The sequence below is a fragment of the Macaca mulatta genome, chromosome 5 (genome assembly GCF_049350105.2).
Source record: "Macaca mulatta isolate MMU2019108-1 chromosome 5, T2T-MMU8v2.0, whole genome shotgun sequence".
In the NCBI taxonomy this organism is placed as follows: Eukaryota; Metazoa; Chordata; class Mammalia; order Primates; family Cercopithecidae; genus Macaca; species Macaca mulatta.
The window spans coordinates 2,860,114-2,885,462 of record NC_133410.1 but is presented as its reverse complement, the minus strand read 5'-3'; the positions used below and the strand labels follow the sequence as shown (position 1 = coordinate 2,885,462).

Sequence of the window (25,349 nt, the reverse complement as noted above, 5' to 3'; positions counted from 1 at the left end):
CCCACCTCAGGCTCCTGATTAGCTGGGATTACAGGCGCCCACCACCGTGCTCGGCTAATTTTTATATTTTTGGTAGAGACGGGGTATCGCCATGTTGGCCAGGCTGGTCTCGAACTCCTGACGTCAGGTGATCTGCCTGCCTCTGCCTTCCAGAGCACTGGGATTACAGGCGTGAGCCACTGCACCCGGCCAAGGTAACAAATGTTGATGTGAAGTCAGTAAATCTTAAGTCACACGATAAAAGAGAAAGGAAACAAAATGAAGAGATTTTCTTAGTACTAGTGTATACATGCACCAATGTTTTCATCAAAAGGAGGAAATACTCATGTCAATTAACAGTCCTGGTTTCTGCAGCTGGTCACATGGTCGTAGCGGGTATTGATGCCTACCTTCTTATTCTGTATTCCCTTTGCCTTCAGCAAGCACCTCAGCAGGTTGTGGTGGGCTTTTTTCCTGGTGGGGTGACCCAAACCTTCATTCCTAAAGGGTCTGGGTGATTTGTAGTCCTGCCTGGATTGGGCTGTTGTAGTTTCCCATTAACTTGAATCACAGGGCGTGGTAATACTAAGAGATGCCCGATGGATCTCCTGTATTCCATGCTTACTCTTCCTTACCTCCGTTGTGCAGTAAGGGACTGATTCCATCTTTTTTTTTTCGAGACTTGAGTCTTGCTCTGTCGCCCAGGCTGGGGTGCAGTGGCAGGATCTCAGCTCACTGCAAGCTCTGCCTCCCGGGATCACGCCATTCTCCTGCCTCAGCCTCCCGAGTAGTTGGAACTACAGGCGACCGCCACCATGCCTGGCTAATTTTTTGTATTTTGTAGAGATGAGGCTTCACTATGTTAGCCAGGATGGTCTCGATCTCCTGACCTTGCCTACCTTGGTCTCCCAAAGTGTTGGGATTACAGGCATGAGCCACTGTGCCCCGCCAATTTTTGTATCTTTTGTAGAGACAGGGTTTCACCATGTTCCCAGGCTGGTCTCGAACTCCTGGCTGCATGTGATCCACCCACCTCGGCCTCCCAAAGTGCTGGAATTACAGGCGTGAGCCACCGCGCCTGGCCGAGACTGATTCTATCTTGATAGTCCAGATCGATCACCCCAGCCAACACCGTAACTCCTTCTTAGCCTGTTGACTTAAAGGTAGGAGGATCCCAAAGTGTCCAGATGGCAATCTTAACTTCTAGCTTAATGGAACCATTGTGTCTCCTGGTGGCAGCGTTCCTCCCTCTGGAACTAAGACCTCTAGGCCAGCAGAACATAATGTTTTGGGAACAGGAAGCAAAAATGTTGCTACTTAATCACCAGGGGTGATGGTGAGTGGTGCCACTTCCACTTCCACCCCTTGATTCCTGGACCCGTGAATCCTGGCTATGGGAGAAACAGGACCGTATATTGGACGCTGATGCAGCGCATACACGGCCTTCTGGAGAACTTTGCCCCAGCCCTGCAAAGTATTATCACCTGGTTGGCATTGTAATTGTGACTTCAAAAGGCCATTCCACCGTTCTATCAATCCAGCTGCTTCAGGACGATGGGGAACATGGTAAGACCGGTGAATTCCATGAGCATGAGCCCACTGCCATACTTCTTTAGCTGTAAAGTGAGTGCCTTTGTCAGAGGCAATGCTGTGTGGAATACCATGACGGTGGATAAGGCATTCCGTGAGTCCACAGATGGTAGTCTTGGCAGAAGCATTGCATGCAGGACAGGCAAACCCATATCAGGAATAAGTGTCTGTTCCAGTGAGGACAAACCTCTGCCCCTTCCATGATGGAAGAGGTCCAATATCATCAACCTGCCACCAGGTTGCTCACCTCAAAGAATGGTGCCATATTGAGGGCTCAGTGTTAGTCTCTGCTGCTGGCAAATCGGGCACTCAGCAGTGGCTGTAGACAGGTCAGCCTTGGTGAGTGGAGGTCCATGTTGCTGAATCTCCATGCGTAACCTCCATCCCGGCCACCATGGCCACTTTGTTCATGGGCCCATTGGGTGATGACAGGGGTGACTGGGGAAAGAGGCTGAGTGGTGTCCACAGAACAGGTCATCCTATCCACCTGATTATTAAAATCCTCCTCTGCTAAAGTCACCCATTGGTGAGCACTCACATGGGATACAAATATCTTCACAGTTCTTGACCTCTTGGAGAGGTCCATCCACATATCTCTTCCCCAAATTTCTTTGTCACCAATTTTCCAATCATGCTTCTTTCAAGCCTCTGACCATTGTCTTCCAAGCCCCATCCAGCCAAACCATTGTCTACAGCCCATGAATCAGTACATAATCACACATCTGGTCATTTCTCCTCCCATGCAAAGTGCACAACCAGGTGCACCGCTCCAAGTTCTGCCCACTGGGAAGATTTCCCATCACTGCTGTCCTTCAGGGACGTCCTAGAAAGGGGCTGTGATGCTGCAGCTGTCCACTTTTGGGTGGTGCCTGCATATTGTGCAGAACCATCTGTGAACCAGGCCCTCATCTTCTCTTCCTCTGTCCACTGATCATAGAGAATTCCTCATGAGGCCATTGGTGCAGACTGGGGGAGAGGAGGCAGGGTGGCAGGAGTGGAGACCATGGGCATTCGAACCACTTTCTCATGTAACTTGCTTGTGCCTTCAGGACCTGCTCAAGCCCAATCACATATATACCACTTCTCTTTGATGATGGAATGCTGCTGTGCACGACCTACTTTATGGTGATGGGTCAGAAAGCACCCAGTTCGGCCAGGCGCGGTGGTTCACGCCTGTAATCCCAGCATGTGATCTGAGGCGGGCAGATCACGATGTCAAGAGATCGAGACCATCCTGGCTAAAACGGTGAAAACCCGTCTCTATTAAAAATACAAAAAATTAGCTGGGCGAGGTGGCAGGCGCCTGTAGTCCCAACTACTCGGGAAGCTGAGGCAGGAGAATGGCGTGAGCCCAGGAGGCAGAGCTTGCAGTGAGCCAAGATCGCGCCACTGCACTCCAGCCTGGGCAACACAGTGAGACTCCGTCTCGGGGGGGAAAAAAAAAAAAGCAAGCACCCACTTAATGATGGGCCGTTCAGGTCACATAGTGACTTCATGACCCATAATCAAATGTTCATTTTCCACCAAAGCCCAGTAACAGGCCAGGAGCTGTCTCTCAAAAGGAAAGTAGTTATCTTCAGAAGATGGCAGGGCCTTGCCCCAAAATCCTAGAGACCTCTGCTGTGATTCACCTACGGGGGCCTGCCAAAGGCTCCAAACAGCATCCCTATCTGCCACTGACACCTCAAGCACCATTGGATCTGCTTGGTCATATGGCCCAAGTGGCAGAGCAGCTTGCACAGCAGCCTGAACCTGTTGCAGAGCCTTCTGTTCTGGACCCCACTCAAAACTGGCAACCTTTTGGGTCAGTGGATAAATGGGCCGGAGAAACACATCTAAGTGAGGAGTGTGTTGCCTCCAAAATCCAAATAGACCCACTAAGCATTGTGGCTCTTTTTGGTTGTAGGAGGGACCAAATGAGGCAACTTATCCTTCACCTTGGAAGCAATATCCCAACAGGCCCCACACCACTGGAGCCCTAGAAATTTTACTGAGATAGAAAGTCCCTGAAATTTTTTTTTTTTTTTTTTTTTGTATTTTTACTAGAGACAGGGTTTCACCATGTTGGCCAGGCTGGTCTCAAACTCCTGGCCTCAAACGATCCACCCAGCTTGACCTCCCAAAATGTTGGGATTACAGGTGTGAGCCATCGTGCCTGGCCTGAACGTCTTATTTTGGAAAATGTTTAATCAGATCTTTTGTCCATTTTAAAATCAAATTATTACATTTTTTCCTACTGAGTTGAGCTCCTTATATATTCTGGTTATTAATCCCTTGTCAGATGGAGAGTTTGCAAATATTTTCTCCCATTCTGTGGGTTGTCTCTCCATTTTATTGTTTTCTTTTGTGTGCAGAAGCATTTTAAGGTTTTTTTTTTGTTGTTGAGTCGGAGTCTAGCTGTCACTAGTCTGGAGTGCAGTGGCGTGATCTTGGCTCACTGCAACCTCCAGCTCCCAGGTTCAAGCGATTCTCCTGCCTTAGCCTCCCAAGTAGCTGGGATTATAGGTATGTGCCGCCATGCCCAGCTAATTTTTGTATTTTTAGTAGAGATGGGGTTTCACCACGTTGTCCACGATGGTCTCGATCTCCTGACCTCATGATCTGCCCACCTTGGCCTCCCAAAGTGCTGGGATTACAGGCATGAGCCACTGTACCTGGCCGCTTTTTAAATGTGATCCCATTTGTCCATTTTTGCTTTAGTTGCCTGTACTTTTGGGGTATTACTCAAGAAATCTTCACACAGACCAGTATCCTAGAGAATTTCCCCAATGTTTTCTTTTAGTAGTTTCACAGCTTGAGGTCTGAGATTTAAGACCTTAATACATTTTGATTTGATTTTTGTATATGGTGAAAGATACGGGTTTAGCTTCATTCTTTTTTTCTTATTTCTTTTATTGTTGTATTTTTATTTTTTTGAAACAAAGTCTCACTCTGTCACCCAGGCTGGAGTGCAGTGGTGTGAATATGGCTCATTGCAGGCTTGAGCTCCTGGGCCTAATTGCTTTGGCTACAACCTCTAGCACAATGTTGAACAGAAACCGCAAAACAAGTATCTTCGCCTTGTTCCTGATCTTAGGGGGAAAGCATGCAGTCTTTCACCACATTATGGATATTAACTGTAAGTTTTTTGTAGATGTCATTCTTCAAGTTGAGGAAGTTCTCATCTATTCACACTTGGTGAAATGCTTTTATTGTGCAGAAGTGTTGGATTTTGTCAAATGCTTTTTTTGCATCTATTGAGATGATCATGCAATTAAAATTTCTATTTTTTTTTTGAGACGGAGTCTCGCTCTGTCGCCCAGGCTGGAGTGCAGTGGCCGGATCTCAGCTCACTGCAAGCTCTGCCTCCCGGGTTCACGCCATTCTCCTGCCTCAGCCTCCCGAGTAGCTGGGACTACAGGCGCCCGCCACTGCACCCGGCTAATTTTTTGTTTTTTTAGTAGAGATGGGGTTTCACCATGTTAGCCAGGATGGTCTCGATCTCCTGACCTCGTGATCCGCCCATCTCGGCCTCCCAAAGTGCTGGGATTACAGGCTTGAGCCACTGCCCCCAGCCTAAAATTTCTATTAATATGATGTATTACATTAATTATATGTTGGATATTGAACCACCCTTGCACTCCTGGGATCCCACTTGATCATGGTGTATATTTTTTTTCTTATATTGCTGGATTTGGTTTTCTAGTATTTTGTTGAGGAATTTTGCATCAATATTCATAAGAGATATTAGTCTGTAGTTTTCTTGTGATGTCTTTGTCTAGTTTTGGTATCAGGTAATACTGGCCTCATAGAATTAGTTGGGAAGTGTTCCTTCTTCTATTTCTGAGTTTGAAATATTGGTTTTAATTCTTCTCTAAGTGTATGGTAAAATCCAGCAGTGAAGACTTCTAGGCTTGAGCTTTTGTGGGTACTTTTTCTCGTTTTAAATTACTATTTCAACATACTTCACTCATTATAGGTCTAGTCAGATTGTCTATTTATTCTGGAGTCAGTTCTTATAGTTTCTTCCTGTCTAGAAATTTGTCCATTTCATCTGCTATGGTTTATATGTTCATATGTTAGAACCTAGTGCCCAAGGTGATAGTATTAAGAGGTGGGGCCTTCTGGGAAGTGTTCAAGTCATGAGTGCTCCATCATCATGAATGGGATAACAGCTTTTATAAAAGAGGTTGAAGGGATCATCTTAATTCCCTTTTTGCCCTTCTACCATATGAAGATACAGCAACAAGGTGCCACTTTGGAAGCAGAGAGTGAGCCCTTACCAGACACTGAATCTGTTGGTGCACTTTGCTCTTGAACTTCACAGCCTCCAGAACTGTGAGAAATAAACTTCTTTTATAAATTACTCAGTCTGTGATATTTGGTCATAGCTGCATGAATGGACTAAGACATCATCTAAATTACCAAATTTGCTGGCATATAATTGTTGTAGTATTCCTTTAAAATCCATTTTATTTGTGGCCAGTTCTGATTCTAGTAATTTGAATCCTTCTCTGTCAATCTTGCTAAAGATGTCTATTTTGTTTACCTTTTTAAAACTTCTGGTTTTATTTTCTCCATTATTTTTGCATCCTCTATTTCATTAATTTCTGATCTAATTTTTATGATTTTATTACTTCTGCTTACTTTAGGCCGAGTTTGCTCTTTTTCCAGTGTCTTAAGGTGACAAATTAGTTTATTGATTTGGGATCTATCTTCTTTCTTAATATAAACATTTTCAACTTCTGGGATGTGTGTTAACCATTTTTCAGTTTGGGAGGTTTTCAGCTATTATTTCTTTGAATATTTTTTCTGCTCTTTGCTTTTCTTTTGACATTCCCATTACACATACGCTGGTATGCTCAATGGTGTCCCACATTTTTCTGAGACTGTTTATTTTCATTATGTTCATATTTTTTCTCTATGTTCTTTGGCTAGCATAATCTCTATCAGCCTATCTTCAAATCCACTTATTCTTCCTTCTGCTAATTTTAAAATTTAGGCTGGGTGCAGTGGCTCACCTGAAGTCAGGAGTTCGAGGCCAACCTGGCCAACATGGTGAAACACCGTCTCTACAAAAAATAAAAAAATTAGCCAGGCATGGTGGTGTGTACCTGTAGTCTCAGCTACTGGGGAGGCTGAGGCAGGAGACTCACTTGAACCCAGGAGTTGGAGGTTGTGGTGAGCGGAGATGTTGCCACTGCACTCCAGCCTGGGTGACAGAGCAAGACTCTCCATCTCAAAAAAAAAAAAAAAAAAAAAAAAAAAAAAATATATATATATATATATATATATAAACTTTTCAGATTCTATAATTTCCATTTGGTTCCTTTAAAATAATTTCTATATTCATTTGCTGCAGCCTTATTGTATCATTTTCTTTCTACTACCCACTAGTATTCAGCCCATGATGTTGCTCCTCAGGGTGTGCAGCTGTGTGTGTGCCCACAGTCACCCTGGGATGAAAGTCATTGTGGTAGAGTTCTCTTCCTCTTTCCCTGACCACATTCAGCAGTTAAGCCACTCATTGCCAACTCTATTGTTTTCCACAATGCCCTGGGGCATAAATGGCTCTACAAACAAATCCAATCAAATTCTGACTCCTTTGAAGAGTTTCTGGGAACACTGTGTGATATTCGTTCTGACCCCCGGATGCCTCCTCCCAGCTCTTCTCTTCCTCAGTTATCTCCTGCAAACTCTATGGTCTATAGCTGAGCCTGTATCTTGTCTGTCTTCCCAGGGTTTTATGGCCTCCACTGTTTCTGAGAGTGCCTTCAGGCTTGAACCTCTTCATTCTTTGTTGCAAACGAAGTCAGTTTCTTTGGGAAGAGATTAGGAGCTGTTTTACTGCCTGTTTCTCTGCCCAGACAAAATCTCTGAGCAGGGCTGAGAGCTGAGGGTGCAAAAAACAGTAAGCTTCTCAATACAACTGTTCACTGTTAATGTTTACTTTCTAGCTATTGTTATTCTGTTTCATTTCATGACTATTACAAGTTGAGTATGCCTAACCCGAAAGGTTCCAAAATTCAAATCCTTTTGAGTGTTAAGATGCTCCTCCCAGGGAATGCTCATTGGAGCATTTTGGATTTCAGATTTTTGGATTAGAAATGCTCAGCCGGTAAGTACGATGCAAATCTAAAGTCTGAAACTGGACACACTTCTGGTACTGAGGATGCCAGATAAGGGATAAGGGATACTCACCCTGTACTATTGAGTGAGTCAAGTGTGAGGCTCCCCCAGGGCGGCCCCACCCTCCCCCACAGGGGAGTGATGTCACCAGGAACCCCAGGGACTCCCATCAAGTCAGGGACCCTGGAGCTGGATGTTCTACAAGCATCCTGGGATGCTGGATGAGTGGTTTCCAGGGAAATAGGGGAAGATCCTTCCTGGCATGGGCATGGCCAGGAGAATGGCTGGGAGCCTGAGGGCCAAAGTGAGCAGGTGCAGGTCAGGGGAGAGAGCAGGCAGAGCTGTGAAGCCGCAGGCAGGGTCACCATGGAGGTGATGGGAGTGCCCAGAACTGGGCATGTCGGGTGGGCGTCTGAGGGTCTCTAGGTCCCAGCATGGTACTCAGTGTGTTGGGGCACCCAGAGTTCCCCATCACCATTCAGGGCCCTGCAGTTTCCCTCAGCAACAGGCATGGTTCTACTCCTCCTCTTCTACACGGAAGAGGAGGCTGAGATGCAGATGTGGGACTGTCCCCCAGCACAGTGTCAAGGCTGTCCAAGGAGAGAGCAGGGCAGGCTCTGGGGGCCTGGGCACGCAGCTTCTCCATAGCGCGAGGCCCAGGCCTGGGCCTTTTCCCAGCCCCCACCGCAGTCAGAAGAGGAGGCTGGAGTCCCGGGGGCCTGCCCTGCACTGGGGTTTCTGCCTCTCAAGGACACTACTGTTGTGGTCATGGCCTGACCTGCTTCACTCTCTGCCCTATCATCCCACGAACAAAGCAATGTTCTCTTCCTCACACCTGGAAAAAAAAAAAAGCGAGGAAAGCTCCTCATGCTGTACCTCCCCCTGGCTGGTGACCCTTTTTCAGCTCTCGTGCAATCTCCAGAGTTCTAGGACCTGCTGTCCCCACCTCATTCTCCTGCAAACTGATGCCTGGGCGGGGTTGCCCTGGGCCTTGTCTCCCCTGACCTGCCTTGAAGCCTCCTCACCCTCTGCCTTCCTGGTTCCACAGCTCCGGCCCCCATCCCATTGACTCACCCCTGCGGGGCCCTCACCCAGGCTCAGTCCATGAACAGCAGTCCCCAGTTCCAGACCTCTTACCTGGGTGGCTGGTGGCATCCCAGACTCACCGTCCACGACTGGTCTCCAGTCCCACCTCCAGGTACACAGCGCAGGTCTTCCCCTCTTCCTCCTACCTGCGTCCTGTCCACCAGGAAATCCTGTGGCCTCATCGTCCAAATACCTCCACAAGCTGGCCCTCCCTACCCTCTCCCCAGCCAGGCCCTGCCCTCTTCACCTTCACTCAGGGTGAGGTCATACTTTGATGGGGCACAGAGGCAGGTGGAACATGAGGCTGGGAGAAGTGGGAGCTACTGAGTGTTCTAGGTGGTGAGAAGTAACCATGATGCAGCTCCTTGGGAGCTTTCTGTCTCTTGCTGCCTGCTCTGCCTGGCACACAGAGGATGGCGGGGGCACCAGGATCGCTGAGCTGTTGCCTGGAGAGACCTGGGACCTGATCCGGGGTGGTGCCCTGGCTCCCCCATGGTGTACACATCACCTGCATGCCCTCTCCCACTATCCCCCCATCCCCCCAGCAGAAAGAAGCAGCCGAGGTCTCCTGCTGTACTAATGTATTCCATCTTTCAAAAAGAAAGACATGATTTTAATATTACTTAACAATATGTTAAAAAAGTAGCCAGGCAGGCCTCCGTGTTAATACAGTCGTACACTCTATAACAGACTTGATGGTGTGAGTACTGGGTGGGCTTGTTTTTAACTTTCTCGTTCTGCAAGGGATCTTACACAAGCTGGCTACAAGTCAGGGGGGATCAAACACAAACAGCGCAACGTGTACACTCGGAGACAGTAGATTGTGGAGAACAAAGGAGGCCTGCCCCGCCCAGCCCGCCGAGGGTGGGACGCAGGGGCACAGGAGAGCTGAGTGATGGCCGATACCCCGGTGAGGACAGATGACAGGACAGGGCGCAATGCAAAGGCAACGGAGCCACGTGGATGATGCAAACTCCTATCTGGCCACGGCCCAGGCCTCCAAGGCCGTGGTAGTGGGAGAACTTGGCGGGAACTACTGTTCCAATCCGACAGCACAGAGCTACAATCGAAGGAGTCTCACGCACAGACTACACGCACACGAGCTAACAGCGTGGGCCGAGCATCAACTTCTCGGTCTGGGGTTTCAGGCAGCACCAGCTCCGCACAGCCCTTGGCAAGCACCGCGGCTCTGGGGTGCCAGCGAGGGGCTTGGCTCTTGGAGTGGTGCAGCCTGGCCTGCCTCTCGCGTGTCCCTCTCCAGGCAGTCCTCATTCAGTGGGCAGCAAAGGTGGCTTTTTTCAAGCTAAAATTGGACCAGTTGATAGACAGTCTTTGTCGGGTCTGTCTAGCAGAATCCAAGCAGAACCTGCAAAGACAAAAAGCCAAACAGTCACTGAAGGAAACCGCCCACAACCAAGCTGGTGCTTGGCAAAGCCTATCACGCTCCTGTTCTTGCCAGAAACTCACTGCGGGGTCAGGGGTTTGGATTCTCGGTGAGGGGCATGGTGTCAAGGGTCCCCTCCAGGCCCTGCCACAGGCTGCACTTGAGAAGGGGAAAGGACTCGGGAGGAGGAGTGAGTGGGCAGAGGGAGTCCTGAGAAAGAAAACAAACTTTTAATCTGAGAACTGTGAGTCCCCTTAAATTATCAGGCCCAGGCTGGGTGCGGTGGCTCACACCTGTAATCCCAGCACTTTGGGAGGCTGAGGAGGGCAAATCACTTCAACTCAGGAGTTCGAGACCAGCCTGGGGCAACATGGTGAAATCCCCTTTTGTTTTTGAGACAGGGTCTCACTCTCTTGTCCAGGCTGGAGTGCAGTGGCAGTTTCGGCTCTGCAACCTCCACCTCCAAGGTTCAAGCAATTCTCTGCCTCAGCCTCCCGAGTAGCTGGGACTACAGGCATGCACCACCACGCCCAGCATTTTTTTTTTTTTTTTTGAGAGGGAGTTTTGCTCTTGTCGTCCAGGCTGGAGTGCAATGGCGTGATCTCAGCTCACTGCAGCCTCTGCTTCCCAGGTTCAAGTGATTCTCCTGCCTTCGCCTGCTAGGATGACAGGTGCCCGCCACCACGTCCAGCTGATTTTTGTATTTTTAGTAGAAACAGGGTTTCACCATGTTGACCAGGCTGGTCCATACTCCTGTCCTAAAGTGATCCGTCCGCCTCGGCCTCCCAAAGTGCTGGGATTATAGGTGTGAGCCACCGTGCCTGGACACACCTAGCTAATTTTTTTTTTTTTTTTTTTTTTGAGACGGAGTCTCGGTCTGTCGCCCAGGCTGGAGTGCAGTGGCCGGATCTCAGCTCACTGCAAGCTCCGCCTCCCGGGTTCATGCCATTCTCCTGCCTCAGCCTCCCGAGTAGCTGGGACTACAGGCGCCCGCCGCCTCGCCCGGCTAGTTTTTTGTATTTTTTAGTAGAGACGGGGTTTCACTGGGTTAGCCAGGATGGTCTCGATCTCCTGACCTCGTGATCCGCCGGTCTCGGCCTCCCAAAGTGCTGGGATTACAGGCTTGAGCCACCGCGCCCGGCCACCTAGCTAATTTTTTAACTTATTTTTTTGAAATGGAGTCTCACTCTGTTGCCCAGGCTGGAATGCAGTGGCACAGTCTTGGTTCACTGCAACCTCTACCTCCCGGGTTCAAGCGATTCTCCTGCCTCAGCTTCCCGAATAGCTAGGACTACAGGCACGTACTGCAATACCCAGTTAATTTTTGTATTTTTTGTAGCTTCTTCCCTGGCCAAGCAGCTTTTTTTTTTTTTTGAGACCGAGTCTTGCTCTGTCGCCCAGGCTGGAGTGCAGTGGCACAATCTCGGTTCACTGCAACCTCTGCCTCCCGGGTTCATGCCATTCTCCTGCCTCAGCCTCCCAAGTAGCTGGGACTACAGGCACCTACCACCACGCCCGGCTAATTTTTTCTATTTTTAGTAGAGATGGGGTTTCACGGTGTTAGCCAGAATGGTCTCGATCTCCTGACCTCGTGATCTGCCTGCCTCGGCCTCACAAAGTGCTGGGATTACAGTTGTGAGCCACTGCGCCTGGCCGCCAAGCAGCTTTTAGAGAGAGCAGAGGCCTCAAAAACATTGTATACACATATAGCCTAAATATCAGCTTCTAATTAAGTCAACTTTCAACTCTAAAGCTGTTTAAAAGCATTCCTGTGTCAGGTTTTAGCTGGGCAAATAGTCAATATTCTTGTTTCTTGGTTTTTCCTTCCTGAAATTGACCATCAAGAAGGAGGTTTGAAGCTGGCCACGGTGACTCATGCCTGTAATCCTACTGTGGGAGGCTGAGGTTGGAGAATCACTTGAACCCAGGATTTGAGACCAGCCTGTGCAACATAGTGAGACTCCATCTTTACAAAAAGTAAAAAGTTAGCCAGGAGTGGCAGCACACATACGTACGTGCCTATGGTCCCGGCTGCTCGGGGCTGAGGTGGGAGGATCCTTGAGCCTGGGAAGTCAAGGCTGCAGTGAGCTGTGATGGTGCCCCCACACACCAGCCTGGATGACAAACGTGAGACCCTGTCTCAAAAATAATAAAGCCTTGCTGTGGTGGCTCATGCCTATAATCCCAGACCTTTGGGAGGCTGAGGTGGGTGGATTGCTTGAGCTTACAAGTTCAAGGGCAGCCTGGACAACATGGTAAAACCTCATCTCTACGAAAAAATACAAAAATTAGCCAGGTGTGGTGGCACACACATGTAGTCCTAGCTACTTGGGAGGCTGTGGTGGGAGCATGCCTTGAGCCTGGGAGGCGGAGGCTGCAGTGAGCCTGTTGCCGGTGGCAGGTATCTGAGTTGCTGGTGGCAAATCCATACGTGTCTGCAGCAGCCTCAATTATTGCCTCCTCAGATGAAAGAATCTGACCAAAGGCCATAAGGCGGAAGAAGAGACTGAGGCAAGTTTTAGAACAGGAGTGAAAGTATTAAAAAGCTCGGCCAGGCGCGGTGGCTCACGCCTGTAATCCCAGCACTTTGGGAGGCCGAGACAGGTGGATCACGAGGTCAGGAGATCGAGACCATCCTAACACGGTGAAACCCCGTCTCTACTAAAAAATACAAAAAACTAGCCGGGCGAGGTGGTGGGTGCCCGTAGTCCCAGCTACTCGGGAGGCTGAGGCAGGAGAATGGCATAAACCCGGGAGGCGGAGCTTGTAGTGAGCTGAGATCTGGCCACTGCACTCCAGCCTGAGAGACAGAGCGAGACTCCGTCTCAAAAAAAACCAACCAACCAACCAAACAAACAAACAAAAAAAACAAAACCCACAAAGCTCTAGAGCAGAAACAAAAGGAAGGAAAGTGTACTTGGAAGAGGCCAAGTGGGCAACTTGAGAGACAAGTGCCCCGTCTGGCCTCTGACGTAGGGTTCTAGATGTTGGCATACTTGAGGGTCTTGTGTCCCTTCTCCTGATTCTTCCCTTGGGGTGGGCTGCCAGCACACACAGTGGTCTGCTAGCCCTTGGGAGAGAGCATGCGCAGTGTTTACTGGAGCGTGTGCGTGCTCACCTGAGGCGATCTTCCCTGACCGGTGGAATGCACCTGGAAGGTCACACACCAGTTAAACTCCACCATTTTGTGCCTTAGTGCACATGCTTGAGATCACGTGCCCAACTCCTGAGATCTGATCAGGAAGCTTCTGAGCACCAGCTTCACGTGTTTGTCTACTGGGGAAACTGCCTTTCCCTGGTGCTGGCTGGGACCAATGACTATTTTAGGCAGTGCAACAACTGCCTAACCATCACTGATGGTCGCCTGACGTCCCTGGTGGATGGAGGAGGCCCTCCCCTGCCCGGCTCACGCCTAACTAGTTGCCCTCTGTAACAAGCTGAGAATGTGCCACTGCACTCCGGCCTGGGCGGATAGAACCAGACTTTGTCCTCTCATCAAAAACAAAACAAAAAAAGGTTTTGGAGGTGGAACATATTTGCTTATTAGAGGTCTAGGGTAATCACTATTTAAAGCTATTTGTTTTTGAATGTTTTAATAAACTGTTTCGTTTCTGAGTATATGGTTTCATTTAGCTTAGGAGAAGGCTAAACAAAACAACAAAAAACCCCTATCATATTCTAAATGTAAACCAGAAATTTACAACCATTCAAGGGCATACCTGCACAAATGACTCAAAACCAACACACACAGACATGCATGAGACCAAAATTAAGAATCCCTTTATGGCTTTAACCAAGGTCTCTAAAGAGGGAACAAAATTTCAGCCCCAAGCCCTCTCAAGAGCAGCTTAAAGAAAGTCTTGCTAGCTGCAAATAGGGCGTAACCCACGTCGGTCAGGCCATATTTCCGAAGGACTCGGCTTCTCAGCTGACAGTCTATGCACAAATGCCAGGTGGAAGATTTAAAGAGACAGGAAAGTAGAAAAATGAAACTGCCCATGGGACTAGTGCCAAAAGTTGGGAAAATGAGGGAAGGTAAAGGCATGGGGTTGGGCTGGGGTGGTAGCTCACGCTTGTAATCCTACCACTCTGGAAGACCGAGGTGAAAGATACCCAGAGGCCAGACTGGACAACATAAAGAGATGCCTTCTCTACCGAATTAAAAAAAAAAACAACTGGGCTGGGTGCGGTGGCTCACGTCTGTAATCCCAGCACTTTGGGAGGCTGAGGTGAGGTGGGCGGATCACCTGAGGTCAGGAGTTCGAGACCAGCCTGACCAACATGGAGAAACCCCGCCTCTACTAAAAACAGAAAATTAGCCAGGCATGGTGGCACATGCCTGTAATCTCAGCTACCCGGGATGCTGAGGCAGAAGCATCGCTTGAACCCGGGACGCAGAGGTTGTGGTGAGCCAAGATTGCACCATCGAACTCCAGCCTGGGCAACAAGAGTGAAACTCCGTTTCAAAAAAAAAAAATAAATAAATAAATTTTTTTTTTTTTTTTAAATTAGCTAGGCACGGTGGCGCATCTGTAGTCCCAGCAGTGAACTGTGATCAGGGCACTTCACTTCAGCCTGAACTAAGACTTTATTTTTAAAAAGTCTTTTGGGGTTTAAAGTTTGCTCACAGATTCCTCTGTCCCCGCTGGCACCACCTGTGGGCTGCTAAGTAGCTGTCTTCAGTAAAAAAGGATTTATGTCCTACCTTTAGGCAAACATGAGAGAGGTGGAGAGAGCCCCCTGTACTGTCTTCAGTTCAACAATACCCAGTATTTGAGAGAGGAATGTTTTAGCTTCCTTTAGTAGAAAAGATGACAAATGGGTATCCCAAATGGTCAAATCATAAATAATTTTAAGTAAATTCAAATTAATTCCTATTAGTGGTTATCCTAAGCTAAAGGCATCCACTGAGGAAAGAAATCTGTAGCGGCTCTAAGGAACTGTAACTTTGTTTCAAATCCAGTTCAGCAGGAATGCTGCTTAGCTAATTCCCTGGATGACAAAGTGAGAGACCGTGTCTCAAAAAACAATAAATAGCCGGGCACGGGGGTTCACGCCTGTAATCCCAGCACTTTGGGAGGCCGAGGCGGGCGGATCACGAGGTCAGGAAATCGAGACCACCCTGGTTAACACGGTGAAACCCCGTCTCTACTAAATATACGAAAAAAAAATTAGCCAGGCATGTTGGTGGGCACCTGTAGTCCCAGCTACTCGGGAGGCTGAGGCAGGAGAATGGCGTGAACCTGGGAGGCGGAGCTTGCAGTGAGCCGAGATCGCGCCACTGCACTCCAGCCTGGGCGACAGAGCGAGACTCCGTCTCAAAACAAACAAACAAAACAATAAATAAAGATTTACATCCTTAAGTGACTGAGAGCACTCTGTAAAACAAACTTCCACATCTCTTGAGGGCCAGGGAGAGAACTCACCTTCATGCACCAGTTTAAAACTAACAGGAATTGGTCACAATTTTTTTTTGAGATGGAGTCTCGCTCTGTTGCCAGGCTGGAGTGCAGTGGCGCGATCTTGCCTCACTGCAACCTCCGCCTCCCGGGTTCAAGCAATTATCCTGCCTCAGCTTCCCGAGTAGCTGGAACTACAGGTGAGAGCCACCACGCCCAGCTAATTTTTGTATTTTAGTAGAGATGGGGTTTCACCATGTTGGCCAGAACGGTCTCGATCTCTTGACCTCATGATCCACCAGCCTCGGCTTCCCAAAATGCTGGGATTACAGGCGTGAGCCACCGCGACCAGCTGGTCACAATTTTTTTTTTTTTTTTGAGTCAGAGTTTTGCTCTTGTTGCCCAGGTTGGAGTGCAATGGCATGATATGGGCTCACTACAACCTCCCCTTCCTGGGTTCAAGAGATTCTGCTGCCTCAGACTCCAGAGTAGCTGGGATCACAGATGTGTACCAACACACCTGGATAATTTTTATTTTTTTGGTATTTTTAGTAGAGGTGGGGTTTCACCATGTTGTCCAGGCTGGTCTCAAACCCCTGACCTCAAGTGGTCCACCCGCCTCGGCCTCCCGAAGTGTTGGGATTACAGGCATGAGCCACTGCACCTGGCCCTGGTCACAAATTTAAGGAGAAAAAAGGGTCCGAATTACAAACAATGGGAAGCAGCAATTTTAAAAGCATGCTGTGTAATTTAGGACAAAAAATTAAACCAGAGGAGGAAGGGAGCCAAACTGCCGATACCGGGACCCGGATCCCATGCTGTGAAGCGAGGCCAGAGAAGGCAGTTTTCCTTCTTTTCCCCTGAAACCCGAATCTCTCGCCTCTTTAGAAAGGGAACGGGGTTAGAATCAACAACTCAAGTTTTTTTTTTTTTTTTTTTTTTGAGACGGAGTCTCGCTCTGCCGCCCAGGCTGGAGTGCAGTGGCCGGATCTCAGCTCACTGCAAGCTCCGCCTCCCGGGTTCACGCCATTCTCCCACCTCAGCCTCCCGAGTAGCTGGGACTACAGGCGCCCGCCACCTCGCCCGGCTAGTTTTTTGTATTTTTTTAGTAGAGACGGGGTTTCACCGTGTTAGCCAGGATGGTCTCGATCTCCTGACCTCGTGATCCGCCCATCTCGGCCTCCCAAAGTGCTGGGATTACAGGCTTGAGCCACCGCGCCCGGCCAACAACTCAAGTTTTTAAGAAAAAAGAACAAATTAGGAGAGGAGGTGATTACAAAAGTTGTTTGTCAGAGTCAGGCTTGGTGGCTCACGCCTCTAATCCCAACGTCTGGAAGGCCGAGGCAGATAGAGCACTTGAATCTAGGAGTTTGAGACCACCCTGGGCGACATAATGAGACCCGTCTCTACTAAACATTTTAAAAATTAGCTGAGATTGGTGGCCCACGCCTGTAGTCCCAGCTAGTCAGGAGGCTGAGGTGGGAGGATTAATTGAGCCTGAGAGGTCAAGGGTGCAGTGAGCCAAGATCATACCACTGTAATCCAGCCTGGGTAACAGAGCAACACTACTGTCTTTAAAAAAAAAAAAAAAAGTTGTCAAGAATTCTCATTGGTTTATAGAAATTATATTGATAGTGACTGCCTATAAACTGTTAAACTATAGGATATGAGTTATCTAGTATATGACAACATTAAGAGGTTAATTTACCGCTACTTTGGCCACACTCTATCTAGAGTCTATACAGCAGGTGGATTACTTAGTTCGAGGTGGGGGAGGGCGTAGGATGTGCCTGCTCTCACATTTCACTGCCTCTCTGGATGTGATACTCTTTTTTTTGAGACAGGGTCTTACTCTGTTGCCCAGGCTGGAGTGCAGTGGTGCAATCACAGCTCACTGCAAACTGGACCTCCTGGGCTCAAGTGACCCTCCCCCACCTCAGCTTCCCGAGTAGCTGGAACTACTAGTGTGCCACCATGCCCAGCTGATTCTACTTTTTGTAGAGATGACGTCTTGCTGTGTTGCCCAGGCAAGCACCTTCTATATATATCTACACACATATATATATATATTATTTTTTAATTAAAAAAGAGACAGGGCCAGGCGAGGTGGCTCACGCCTGTAATCCCAGCACTTTGGGAGGCTGAGGTAGGTGGATTACCTGAGGTCAGGAGTTCGAGGTCAGCCTGGCCAACATGGTGAAACTCTGTCTCTACTAAAAATACAAAAAAATTAGCTGGGCGTGGTGGCAGGTGCCTGTAATCGAGGCTACTCAGGAGGTTGAGACAGAAAAATCGCTTGAATTTGGGAGGCGGAGGTTGCAGTGAGCCAAGATTGCACCATTGCACTCCAGTCTGGGTGACAAGAGCAAAACTCCATTTCAAAAAGTTAAAAAAATAGTAATAATAAAAGCTTCTCAGTTGACTGAATTCCTCTCTTCTGTAACCCTTGATAACTATATGTACTTTCTCAGCCCGCTTTTCTTTTTGTTGACATGATTTCTGCCAAGAATAATGTAAAGCTTCATGGACTGGAAAGTTTAAATTCTTTCTCTAGCCTCTGTGTTTCTTTTTTTTTTTTTCCAGACGGAGTCTCGCTCTGTCGCCCAGGCTGGAGTGCAGTGGAGCGATCTCGGCACACTGCAACCTCCACCTCCTGGGTTCACGCCATTCTCCTGCCTCAGCCTCCCGATTAGCTGGGACTACAGGGGCTCGCCACCACGCCCAGCTAATTTTTTGTATTTTTTAGTAGAGACAGGGTTTCACTGTGTTAGCCAGGATGGTCTCGATCTCCTGACCTCGTGATCTGCCCACCTCGGCCTCCCAGAGTGCTGGGATTACAGGCGTGAGCCACCGCGCCCAGCCTGTTTTGTTTTTAGACAGGGTCTCACTCTATCTCCCAGGCTGGAGTGCAGCTGCACAATCACAGCTCACACCTCAAACTCCTGGGCTCAAGCGATCCTCCACCTCAGCCTCCCAAATAACTGGGATTACAAGGTATGAACGCCGTGCCTGGCTTCTTATTTCAGATAAACAAAAGATTAATAATTGCTTATTTCTTAGGTTTTCACTATAAGGTTACTAAAAGTTAAAATTCTAACATATGGTAACTCAAAGTCGAGATAAGCAGGAAAACAGTTCTGTATGTAGAATACATAAGAAAACTAAGATGTGTTTTGGTAAGGAAGGTTATAAGAAAAACACAAGGATGTGGTTTTGTCAAAGGAAAAAGTGATTTTGACTAGTTCAGAGGTTATTTAAAAGTGATATTAAGTTGAACAAAAGATGGCAAAGAAAAAAATGAATACAGAAAGTTGGGAAAAGGAAGTGAATGGGACAATTCTAAGAGGTTATAAAAGATTTATGGAAATCTTGTGTGGTCAAAGCTGAGACTGGATGGATCTGTTTAAAAGATTTTACTACAATTAATAGTAATACACTGATGTAACTGGTTTTCTCTTTTCAATAAGATTTCATGTAGTATTAATAAGAGATAATAAAATATTTTGTCAATTATCTTTTGAGTAAGTTGAAAAAAAAAAAAAGATATTCTGTTGGCCTCATGCCGCTCATGCCGTTTTCATTATGTCTTCTGACTGTTGAGAAAACTGAGTCTCAGGCAGGCCGTGGTGGTGCACGCCTGTGGTCCCAGCTACCAAGGAGGCTGAGGTGGAAAGATCACCTAAGCCTGGTGGTTAAGGCTGCAGTGAGCCCTGACTGCACCACTGCCTGAGCAATGGAGTGAGACCCTGTCTCAAAAACCCCCCCCAAAAACCCCAACCCCCAAAACCAGAGTCTTCTATCAAAAGATAAAGGTTTTTGCTTTTTGAAACCTTTGAATTATTAATTTGATTAAATGAATAACTTAGTGATCTTATTTTGATATCAAGTGTTTTAAACCTCTGATATTTGACATACTTCCTAAAATCAAATTTTAAATTCTAAATTAGTCTTTTTTACTTCAATTTTTTTTTTTTTTTTGAGACAGAGTCTCGCTCTGTTGCCCAGACTGGAGTGCAGTGGTACAATCTCAGCTCACTGCAATCTCCATCTCCTAGGTTCAAGCAATTCTCTGCCTCAGCCTCCCGAGCAGCTGGGATTGCAGGCGCCCACCACCATGCCTAGCTAATTTTTGTATTTTTAGTAGAAAGGGGGTTTTAACATCTTGGCCAGACTAGTCTTCAACTCCTGACCTCGTGACCTACCCGCCTTGGCCTCCCAAAGTGGGATTACAGGCCTGAGCCACTGTGCTTGGCCTAAAGTATACTTTTTTTTGGTTTGAGACAGAGTCTCACTCTGTCGCCCAGGCTGGAGTCCAGTGGTGAGATCTCAGCTCATTGCAAGCTCTGCCTCCTGGGTTCATGCCATTCTCCTGCCTCAGGCTCCCGAGTAGCTGGGACTACAGGAGCCTGCCACCACACGTAATTTTTTTTTTTTTGAGACGGAGTCTCGCTCTGTCGCCCAGGCTGGAGTGCAGTGGCCGGATCTCAGCTCACTGCAAGCTCCGCCTCCCGGGTTTACACCATTCTCCTGCCTCAGCCTCCCAAGTAGCTGGGACTACAGCCGCCCACCACCTCACCTGGCTAGTTTTTTGTATTTTTTAGTAGAGACGGGGTTTCACCGTGTTAGCCAGGATGGTCTCGATCTCCTGACCTCGTGATCTGCCCGTCTCGGCCTCCCAAAGTGCTGGGATTACAGGCTTGAGCCACCGCGCCCGGCCTTTTTTTGTATTTTTAGTAGCGATGGGGTTTCACCATGTTAGCCAGGATGGTCTCGATCTCCTGACCTTGTGATCCTCCTGCCTCAGCCTCCCAAAGTGCTGGGATTATAGGCATGAGCCACTGCGCCCAGCCTAAAGTATACTTTTGTAAGCAAAATTGAAACACTGGACCAGGTGTGGTGGCTCATTCCTGCAATCCCAGCACTCTGGAAGGTTTGAGAATCCTCTGAGCTCCGGAGTTCCAGAACAGCCTGGGTAACACGGCAAAACCCTTTTATTTATTTATTTATTTATTTTTTATTTGTCTCCAAATCTGAATGAAACCTGAAAATGGTTATTATTGTCACCCATCCACTAGGTATAATTATGGTTGCTTAAACTGTGGTTCATTCATTCAACCACAAACATTTGTGAATGCCCAACAGTGTTCTTGCCTGGCAGCCTCTATGAGACTGAGCCCCTCAATCCCCCAAACTGGAAGGGCTGACTGTGTCATCTCCCAGAATCCAATTTCTCCTTCCCTGGCCCTAGCTAGTCAAGCCCTGAGTTTGTGATGTTACCTCCTGCCTCTGCCGTCCCCTTCTAACTCTGACAATCAGTAATCCTGTCTCCATTAGTGCATGTGTGACCCTGTCCTCCGAGCCCCTTCTCGACACGGCAGCTAGAATAGAGCGCTCGAGAACATCAACCACATTCCTGCTCCAAGTCATTCAAGGAAGAAATCCAATCCAAACCATCGCACGGCTTCAACAGGTTCTTGCAGCATGGGCACAGAACTCACGCTGCTCTCTAAGGCCCCCAGGCCCAGTGTGACCTGGCTTTGTCCCTCCCCATACCACCTGCACCCCAGACACAGTGGCCTCCACATCAGGCCTGTTTTGTCAACTGCAGACTACGTGAGACATGCACACAGTATCTGACACACAGAACATCCACATAACCAGCATGCAGAATCCTGAGTCACAGCACCCCCAGGTCACGAAACCTGACACTGCTAACCATGGCACCGTGCTGTCCTCTCCCAAGAGGTAGCCAGTGCTCTAGTGTTTGGAGTCATTAGTCCACCATAGTTTTTGGTAATTTCATGACTTCTCTATGGCATCCTAAATGGTAGTACGGTTGTGCTGTGTGGCCTCATATCGAGGGAACTGTACTTACAGCTTCTTATTTCACTCAACATTATGTCTGTGAGAGTTCTCCATGAGGTGGCAGTCTGTTCGTCTTCACTGCGGTATGAACACGGCAGTGAACACATAGCTACTGCTTGCCTCCTGCTTGCCCCGCCCCCCACGGGACATGCAGGAGGACCTCTCAGCTATTTGCTGGCTTGCATGGGAGGCACAACTTCAATTTTGCTAGATTCTGCCAAACTCTTTTCCAAAGTAATTTAACAGTTATGCTCTCCGGAGTGGTGGGTAGGGACTCCCGTCACTCCATGCCTTCCTCCAGCAGGAGAGAGGGAGGGCTCACCGGCCACAAACCCATGAAACAGCAGCACCTCCCCTATGGGGCTATGGGGCTCCTTGGTCAGGCTGAATTTGTAGTTTATTGGTCAAAAGCTTGCTGTGGGATCCTAATCTTTTGCCTTTGTTTTTTTGTTTGGTTTTGGGAGAAAGGATCTCTCTGTTGCTTAGGCTGGAGTGAGGTGGCGTAAGCATAGCTCACTGAAGCTTCAAACTCCTGAGTTCAAGGGATTCTCCTGTATCAATTTCCTGAGTAGCTGGGACTACAGGCATGTGTCACCATGTCTGGCTAATTTTTTCTTTTTTTTTTTTTTGAGATGGAGTCTCACTGTCAGCCAGGCTGGAGTGCAGTGGCCCAATCTCAGCTCACTGCAAGCTCTGCCTCCCGGGTTCACGCCATTCTCCTGCCTCAGCCTCCCGAATAGCTGGGATTACAGGCGCCCACCACCACGCTTGGCTAATTTTTTGTATTTTTCGTAGAGATGGGGTTTCACCGTGTTAGCCAGGGTGGTTTCGATCTCCTGGCCTCGTGATCCGCCCGTCTCGGCCTCCCAAAGTGCTGGGATTACAGACGTGAGCCACCGCACCTGGCCCACGCCTGGCTAATTTTTAATTTTTCTGTAGAATTGTGGTCTGTGTTGTTCAGGTCGGTCTCAAACTCCTGGCTTCAAGCAATCCCCTCGCCTTGGTCTCCTAAAGCACTGGGATTACAGGCATGAGCCACTATGGCCAGTCCTTGACAGTTTTATGATACTAACCCTTCCTATCTTTGGATAATGAATCTCTGTGATTTAGACCTTCTTTAATGTTTTCCAGTAAAGTTTCATAGTCTTTTGTATACAAGTCTTATGCAACTTTTGTCACATTTATCTGGATACTGCAGAGATTTTGGTGCTATTATAAACACTTTTAATTTGAGCTACATTTCTAATTATTTGTGGTGTGGGTATAGAGAAAAATGTTTAATTAAAAAAAAAAAAAAAAACAGGGTCTCGCTGTTGCCCAAGCTGGAGTGCAGTGGTGCCATCTTGGCTCACTGTAGCCTTGATCTCCTGGGCTCAAGGGATCCTGCCACTTCAGCCTCCTGAGTAGGTGGGACCACAGGTGCACGTCACCACACCTGGCTAATTATTTTATTTTTTGTAGAGTCAGTATCTCGCTATGTTGCTCAGGTTGGTCTCCAATTCCTGGGCTCAAGTGATCTTTCCACCTTAGCCTCACAAAATGTTGAAATTACAGGCGTGAGCCACCGTGCTCTGTATAAAAACAAAAAACAAAAGCAAATAACTTCTGTACTGATCCTACACAGTTAGCCCCTTGCTGTCAGTTCTTTTATATTTCCTGTGAGGACAATTAGATCACCTGTAAAACTGAGCTTTAGTTCCTCTTTTCTACTCCTTTAGCCTAGGAATTACAATTTAAGGTTGAATGTAAAATACTTTTTTTTTTTGAATCTACTGATCCATGATCTACTGAACCATGATCGTATGACTCTTTTTAATATATTAATGTAGCAACTAACATAAGTGGATTTTCTAGATGGGTGCGGGGGCTCACACCTGTAATTCTGGCACTTTGGGAGGCTGAGGTGGGCAGATCACTTGAGGCCAGGAGTTCGAGAACAGCCTGGGCAATGTGGCGAAATCCCGTCTCTACAAAAAGAAGAAGAAAAAAAATTAGCCAGGCATGGTGGCACGTGCTTATAGTCCCAGCTACTTGGAGGGCCGAGGTGGGAGGACTGCTGGAGCCTGGGGAGGTCAAGGCTGCAGTGAACAGTGATTGTGTCATGGCACTCAAGCCTAGGTGACAGAGTGAGACCCTGTCAGAAGGGAGGGAGGAAGGAGGATTTTTTTTTTTTTTTTGAGACGGAGTGTCTCTCTGTTGCCCAGGCTGGAGTACAATGGCGCAATCTTTGTTCACTGCAACCTCCGCCTCCCAGGTTCAAGTGATTCTCCTGCCTCAGCCTCCCGAGTAGCTGGGATTACAGGCATGCACTACGACGCCTGGCTAATTTTGTATTTTTAGTAGAGACAGGGTTTCCCCATGTTGGTCAGGCTGATCTCAAACTCCCAACCTCAGGTGATCCGCCCGCCTCAGCCTCCAAAGTGCTGGGATTATAGGCATGAGCCACCACGCCTGGCCAATAAAGTGAATTTTCTAATATGAAACACTATTTGTGTTCCTGGGATAAACCAATTTGATCATGGTATACTGCTTTCTAAAATACACTGCTGCTGGATTTGGTATATTAATTTTTTTTTTTAATTACAACGATGTAGGTATGATAATATTTTTGAGATGGGAGTCTTGCTCTAGTTGCCCAGGCTCGAGCACAATGGCATGATCTTGGCTCACTGCGACCTCTGCCTCCTGGGTTCAAGCGATTCTCCTGGAGCCTCAGCCTCCTGGAAAATATTTTCTTTAGGATTTTTGCATCTAATATGAGCAAGACAAACCTGTGATTTTTCCTTTTATCTGGTATTGTTTTGGGCAGATTTTGGTATCAAAATTTTACTTGTCTTGTAAGACAAAGTAGGGAGTATTCACTTGTGTGTGTGCTGTCTCACTCATTTAAATTCACTGGTAGAGTCTGCTCACGACTGGATAATTCATTCTTTGAAAGTCTGAAAGTTTGGTAGAATTCTCGGTAAAACTGTTAAAATGTAGTTTTCTCACTGAGACTTACAGCTATTGTTTTCATTTCTTTAGTAGTTATCTGTAGTTATTTCCTCCTTTTCACTTACATATTTACAAAATTAAAAAAAAATTTTTTTTTTTTTTTTTGAGACAGGGCTCTTGTCACCCAGGTTGGAGGGTAGATGCACAATCTTGGTTCACTGCAACCTCCACCTCTCGGGCTCAAGCCATCCTCCCACCTCAGCCTCCTGAGTAGCTGGGACTATAGGCGCATGCCACCACGTCTGGCTAATTTTTTTGTATTTTTTGTAGAGACAGGATTTCATCATGTTGCCCAGGCTGGTCTTGAACTGACCTCAAGTGGCTTCCCAACGTGCTGGGATTACAGGCATGAGCCACAGCACCCGGCCAAAACTGTTTTTATTTTTTTGTTCTTTAATTACAGACATTTTCAAACACACACAAAAACAGATAGTACAGTATAATGAACATAGCCATCACCTGACTTTGATAATTATCAACATCCTAATTCTTCTTCCATCTAATTATGCTATATTTTGTGTCTTTTTTTCCCTATTATTCTTAATCTGTCTCCTAAAGATTTGGTGTTTTCAATCAATCAAATTTTAGCTTTGTTGATCTTCTCTACCAAGTCTTTGTTTTCTATTTAATTATCTCCCTTATCTCCTTCTTTATATATTCTTTGGGTTTATTCTGTTGTTCTGTTCCTAATTTCTCAAGGGAAATCTTTAACTCATTATGTTCCAGGGTTTTTAAAAATGAATTTAGGCAATTATAGCCTTATATAAACAGCTCTAAAAAGTTAACTTTTGGCCGGGCGTGGTGGCTCACGCCTGTAATCCCAGCACTTTGGGAGGCCGAGGTGGGCGGATCACAAGGTCAGGAGATCGAGACCATGGTGAAACCCCGTCTCTACTAAAAATAGAAAAAATTAGCCAGGCGCAGGGGCGGGCGCCTGTAGTCCC

At 47.4% G+C, this 25,349-nt stretch overlaps 1 protein-coding gene and 1 long non-coding RNA gene across 13 annotated transcripts in view; one reads left to right on the top strand and one right to left on the bottom strand.

The window, feature by feature from the left end:
• The first annotated feature begins 4,523 nt into the window (after positions 1 to 4,523).
• Positions 4,524 to 8,875, top strand: LOC144341095 (uncharacterized). Its single transcript, XR_013417696.1, has 2 exons — positions 4,524 to 4,877; positions 6,911 to 8,875. It is a non-coding gene; the product is annotated as an uncharacterized LOC144341095 (long non-coding RNA).
• Positions 8,876 to 9,329: 454 nt separating this feature from the next.
• FAM193A (family with sequence similarity 193 member A) overlaps positions 9,330 to 25,349 on the bottom strand; it is a 201,260-nt gene continuing 185,240 nt past the window's right edge. For 11 of the 12 annotated variants that reach the window (XM_078002878.1, XM_078002879.1, XM_028848244.2 and 8 more), the window contains one exon: positions 9,330 to 10,129. In XM_078002878.1, the coding sequence (XP_077859004.1) occupies positions 10,036 to 10,129 (94 nt within the window). In that variant the 3' untranslated portion in view covers positions 9,330 to 10,035. Of the gene's footprint in view, positions 10,130 to 23,285; positions 23,379 to 25,349 lie in introns of all 12 variants that reach the window. The other variant, XM_078002887.1, reaches the window with a different exon arrangement.